At 35.4% G+C, this 6,000-nt stretch overlaps 1 protein-coding gene across 3 annotated transcripts in view; it reads left to right on the top strand.

Annotated features, from left to right (window-relative positions):
- The first annotated feature begins 1,642 nt into the window (after positions 1-1,642).
- Positions 1,643-6,000, top strand: part of LOC127626376 (uncharacterized) — a 27,281-nt gene continuing 22,923 nt past the window's right edge. For all 3 annotated transcript variants that reach the window (XM_052102122.1, XM_052102121.1, XM_052102120.1), the window contains exon 1: positions 1,643-1,902. In XM_052102122.1, the coding sequence (XP_051958082.1) occupies positions 1,870-1,902 (33 nt within the window). In that variant the 5' untranslated portion in view covers positions 1,643-1,869. The remainder of the gene's footprint in view (positions 1,903-6,000) is intronic.

The following is a 6,000-nucleotide window of genomic DNA, read 5'->3' as shown; positions in this document are numbered from 1 at the left end:
AGTGAACTTTTACTTTTGGCTGATAATTCAATGTCTTGTGTAATATATAAACATCAGTTTTATCAAACTTAATTATCTGGAAAATGAGAATGAATAGCCTGACTGAGTATTGAAGACTTAATTGGCGCAACTTGAAACTTTGTAAAACACTATTCACAGTGGCCATAAAACTTATTTTTACAATTTTAGACACTTAAGTCAGGCTTGTGTCTGATTGTCATTGAATTTGATACAGATTATCAAACTAATTGTGGCATCTGCAAACAAATGGTGTTGGATCTTTTCTCAAAACTAACTTTATTTTTCTGAGCCTAGTGCCAAGGTGATTTTTGGATGTACTGTATAAAGTCAGTTCCCTGCAAGTTCACACAGGTGTCCTAGCAGAGTAACCATATGTGTACTGTAGTTCATTACATTAACTACAAGTTACTCACTCTGAAAAGTGTCCAAATACTTTTTGCCTTAACTTAAAATAAAATAAAAATATGTTCATTGTGAAATATTTACATAAAAATTGTTTGTGCTATTTCTTAAAACAACAACAACAACAACAACAACAAACCAGTGGACATGATCATATAAAGAGATTGATTCGTTTTTAAGTGTGGTGTTGACTCTGTGTGTGTGGTGAACATCTTTCAACACCCCTTAAATCCTACAGAGGTGATGAAGACAGAAGAATGGAGTAGTTCAACAAAAAGAAGAAATAAAAACTTGTATTTCCAAACCTGTATGTTTTTCTTTCTTCTGTGGAAATATGCTGCCTATTTCCATGAAAATGAAAGTAATTGAGAGCGGAGGGTGTTGAGCTTCAAAAATGACCAAAAAAGCACCATAAATGTGCCACAATAGTAGTCAAAACGACTTGTGTGCTGTATTCCAAGTCTTCTAAAGCCATTTAGAATCTAAAATCAAATTTATTCAAAAAATCTAGTTCTAAAATCTAATTATACTTCCTCATATTTAAAATTGCCACATTGTAATCAATCACAAGACACTTGTTTGGTGTTATTTAAGTCAATTGTTTACACCATATTTAAATAAATGGAGGAGCAATTTAGAGTTTAGAGCTATGGCAGAGGAAAGATTATCAGTGAATAACAACTGAAATTTTAGTCTGTTAACCTTCCAATTCATATGTCTTCACAAAACTTAGATAACTTGAAGGTTGATAGCCCCCATCCCCATCCACATTCACTTTCATGGTAGGGAAAAGAGCATTCTAGTAAACATCTCTTTTGTTCTACAAAAGAAAGACTGTTGTATGGTTTGGAAAAAAAGTTTTCCTTTAACGTCAGCCATTAACATTAAGATCCCATGTAGAGGTTATACAGTACCTAACAGAAATTACATTAGAGACCTACATGTTTCTAAAGATAGCAGCTCGTAAATTAACAACATGATCATCTACTAGAATGAGCAAATAATTAATTTTACCTGTGGGACATTCACCAGATTACAAATGTAACTTTCGAGAGGTGAAAACGTATATATCTAAATTGTTTTATTGGTCTGGAGGGAGCTGTATCAATAAAATTGAAGGATCTTGAAATATTTTGAGTGCTGAGAAAGGGAGAGGAATAGGAGGAGGTCTTTACCACAGCTCACTTTATTGGTTCACCATAGACTCCAGGCACTTTGAAACATTCAAGCTCTAAAGGTGGCAGGCCTTAGCTCCCAAACATCTCACATATTCACACGCAGATACATTTCAAGAGATTTCAGATCAATATCTGGACCTTTGAAGCCCACAGAGATCTTCAGGAGGGCAAACACTGTCTTCATTAAGATCAGAACGCAAAACCAAAAGGTTAATCCAATGAATCTACATGCGGACTTTATTCCTTTCCACTTGCTCAGGTCAGCCAGATGAACACACATATTACAGCCCACCAAGCCAAGGTAAGTCCGGTTGGCATTTGCTTGATGTTCAGAGAATGAATTTTAAGGAACATTTATTTAATATGATGGCAAGTTCCATTGAAGAGATCGCTGATTTGAATTGTTCAACCCAGCATTCAGTTCCATCTCTGCATGATATATGGCACGATTGCTTGTTGGATTATGAAGTTGTGTGTATGTGTATAATTAGGTCTGATTGTCAAAAACATTAATAATTAAACCAAGAGCACAAAATCAAATGATAATGACATTAAAAACGAAGTACTCACTAACATTGGCATTAATTTAATACTTAATCAGACATCACAAGGGAACGTCGCACTGTACCCATAAATTGAAAATCTCAGAGGAACCTGGATTACATCACTTTCTTGTGAAACTTCAGAATAATATTTTTTTGACATTGAATATTCTTCAATGATTCTTCTTTGGCTTGCCAAACCATTTAAAACTGGGGGCACCTTACATGAGACGTGGAGTTTAAAAACTTTGGTCAGAGAAATGTAATTGCTCCGTTTGGCTGCCCGTAGACAATAGTCTGCTGAGTAAAAAAAATCCAAGCTTTGCCAGTTTTTTTAACTAAAATGTTGATAGCTTGGTTGCTGTAATTTAACTTTAATTGTTAAATACCCCATGGTTTTCCAGAGCCATAATAGGAATTACAAGTTCATAGGAATTTTAATACAGCTATGCTATTGCTTGCCAAGAAAAGAAAATCATGTTTTGTAACTTTCTGCGTTACTCCTTCAATAATTAGAAAAGTGGCAAGAATAAAATTAATATTTCAGGTTCAATACAAGTTAAGCTGAATTGACAGCATTTGTGGCATAATGATTACCACAAACAATTTCGACACGTCCCTCCTTTTCTTAAAAAAAAAAACTAAAATCGAGGTAACAGTGAGGAACTTACAATGTAAGTGAATGGGGCCAACTTTTGGAGAGTTTAAACAGAAATGTGAAGCCTATTATTTCATAAAAGCACTTACATTAATTCTTCTATTAAAACTTGTTTATTATTTGAGCTGTAAAGTTGCTTTTACAATTCTTTTAGGGTTTACAGCATTACTTCATCATGGCAACAATGTTGTAAAATTGGATATATCTTTACACAGAAAAGGTTAGAATTTGTATGAGCATTTAAACATTTACATTGGCCACATTCACTTCCATTGTAAGTGCCTCACAGTAACTCAGACTTTGTTATTTAAAAGAAAAGGAGGGACAAGACGAAAGTAATTTTTGTGGTATATCAACATTATGCCTCAAATGCTGTCAATTGAGCTTAAAGGAATAGTTCACCCAAAAATACAATTTCTCTCATCATTTAGCTTACATTTATGTTGTCTCAAACTTGTATGAATTTCTTCGGCGCAACAAACAAAGATATTTGAATGGAAACATGAATTTTGTTTGTCCATGCAATGCAAGTGAATTGTGACAAATTTTTAAGCTCCAAAAAGGACATAAAGGCAGCATAAAAGTAATCCACCATTAACTTGCATTGTGGACAGAAGCTCATCAAAATACACTGATCACCAACAACATTAAAACCACCTGCCTAATATTTTGTAGCTCCCCCTCATGCTGTCAAAACAGCGCCAACCCACATCTCAGAATAGCATTCTAAGATGCTATTCATCTCAATAGAATTGGGATGAATTATCAGGGGTTATCTGAATTACCAAAGACTTTGTCAGTTCGAACCAGTCTGGCCATTCTCTGTTGACCTCTCTCATCAACAAGGCGTTTCCATCCGTAGAACTGCTGCTCAATGGATGTTTTTTGTTTTTGGCATATATTATAGAGACAATTGTGCATGAAAATCACAGGTGCTCAGCAGTTACATAAATACTTAATTCAGCCCATCTGGCACCAACAATCATCCATGTGATTATCTAATCAGCCAATCATGTAGCAGCAGTGCAGTGTATAATATCATGCAGATCCGGATCAGGAGCTTCAGTTAGTGTTCACATTAACCACCAGAATGTGGATCTGTGTAGCTTTGTGCCAAAAACAAAAAACATCAGTGAGCGGCAGTTCTGTGGACAGAAATGCCTTGGTGATGAGAGAGGTCAGCAAAGAATGGGCAGACTGGTTTGAACTGACAAAGTCTACGGTAACTCAGATAACCACTCTGTACAATTGTGGTGAGATGAATAGCATCTTAGAATGCTATTCTGAGTTTCGGGTTATCGCTGTTTTGATGGCACGAGGGGGACACACAATATTAGGCAGGTGGTTTTAATGTTGTGGCTGATCTTTGTATCTCTGTTTGTGTTTGTGTCTGTTGTGGGTAAGAAAGAAAGTAATACGAGTTTGAGACAACATAAGGCTGAATAAATGATAAGAGAATTATAATTTTCGGGTGAAATATTCCTTTTATTTCCTTTTTTATTCTTTTTTTATGTACTGAACCTGGAATATTCTTTTAAAAAAGAGTTTTACGTATTTGGTCCTGATTAATAAGATAAAGATACTCTAATTGTGGACCCCTGAAAGGATCTATTTATATTAGTATGTTGAGGAGGAGGGCGCTGAATTGTCCTAATTAGCCGGGAGGGGAATAAAGATGAGCCGGAGAGAGAGAGAGAGAGAGACATGCAGCCATGAGTGTCTGTATGTTTATGTTTGTTTAAGTTAATTTATGTAATTAAAGTTATGTTGACTGCTCTGCCAGTTCTCACCTCCTCCTTGCCCATACTGAACCCCGTAAAAATTAGTTCAATTACAGTATGATATTTATGTTGCCTTTTTTTCTAAATCACAAATGGGCTCCCGGGTCTATCCCCGTAAAAGAATAATATGTCTAAAGCTGAAAATTATGGAATGGTAACAGACTGTGTTGTCTCCTTGGCTTCTCAAATTTCCTTGGCCATTTACCCACAACTTCTTAAGATTTTATCTGTATACATGACTGGGAAAGTTATAAAATAAGTAAATTGCAGTTACTTTTACTAAAAACTTTACTTAACTTCACTCTTGCCCACTGTTTCCATTTCTGCTGAGATAGCTTAATAGAATATTTGGGTCAGAAAGTCCCCATTATGAATATGCTCTTTTAAGACTTTATCTTAGACTCGACTGTTGAGATTGGTAGCACACAACATTGAATCTGTATCTCTCCTGTGGAGATTAGCTTGGATGACCATGAGAAAATATGTTTTTTGTGTTTTTGTTCTGATGGCCTGGCCAACATCACAAACAGAACATTCATTTGCAGCCAGCTTTATGGCACTGTGTTTATAGAGATTTATGTGGAATCTCTATTTTGGTGGTGGCGTAGTGGCTAAAGCACAGGGCTGTTAATCAGAAGGTCACTGGTTCTAACCCCACGGCCACCACCATTGTGTCCTTGAGCAAGGCACTTAACTCCAGTTTGCTCCGGGGGGATTGTCCCTGTAATAAGTGCACTGTAAGTCGCTTTGGATAAAAGCGTCTGCCAAATGCATAAATGTAAATGTGTAGTTTGCTACTGTGTTCCGAGAGGATGAGAAGTATTTCTCCCACAATTAGCATTTTATCTCTTTTGAGTACTTAATAACGTTATTTATGCATTATATTTCTGAAATATTACTGTAGTATTGTATAATAGTAGTTGTCACAAAACAATGTAGTAGATGACAAAACTACTTTTTCTTTTGTCACCTTTTTTGGTTAAAATGTAATCAAACCTTTAAGGAAAAGTGAACATTTAAGGAACCATCTCTTTTTTCTTCTTCTTCTTCTTTTCCTTTTCCTTTTTACCTTGTTTCCTCCACTTGTTCACTTTAAATAGTCCTTCAGAATAAAAATAAATAAATACATTTTAAAAGTACAAATACTCCATGTCTCATAAAAGTAATAAAAGTGGCACGCATAATAATACAAATAATGACTGAAAGAATTATAAAAGAAACGCTGTTAAAAATTGTTTATTGCATGCCATTGGACATGTCAACTTCCCAAAAGTACTATATTTCATGTCCACTACCCTTACGAAGGTATATTCAGAAGTCTTAGAGGGTTATTAATCTCAGTTAGAAACATGAGGATTACAGGTTAAAACCCAGGCTGAAGTGACTCAAATTAGGGAGCTGCTCATGCAATCTCAGTT

Source organism: Xyrauchen texanus, chromosome 32, assembly GCF_025860055.1.
Source record: "Xyrauchen texanus isolate HMW12.3.18 chromosome 32, RBS_HiC_50CHRs, whole genome shotgun sequence".
Classification (NCBI taxonomy): domain Eukaryota; kingdom Metazoa; phylum Chordata; class Actinopteri; order Cypriniformes; family Catostomidae; genus Xyrauchen; species Xyrauchen texanus.
This window is presented reverse-complemented; position numbering and strand designations above follow the sequence as displayed.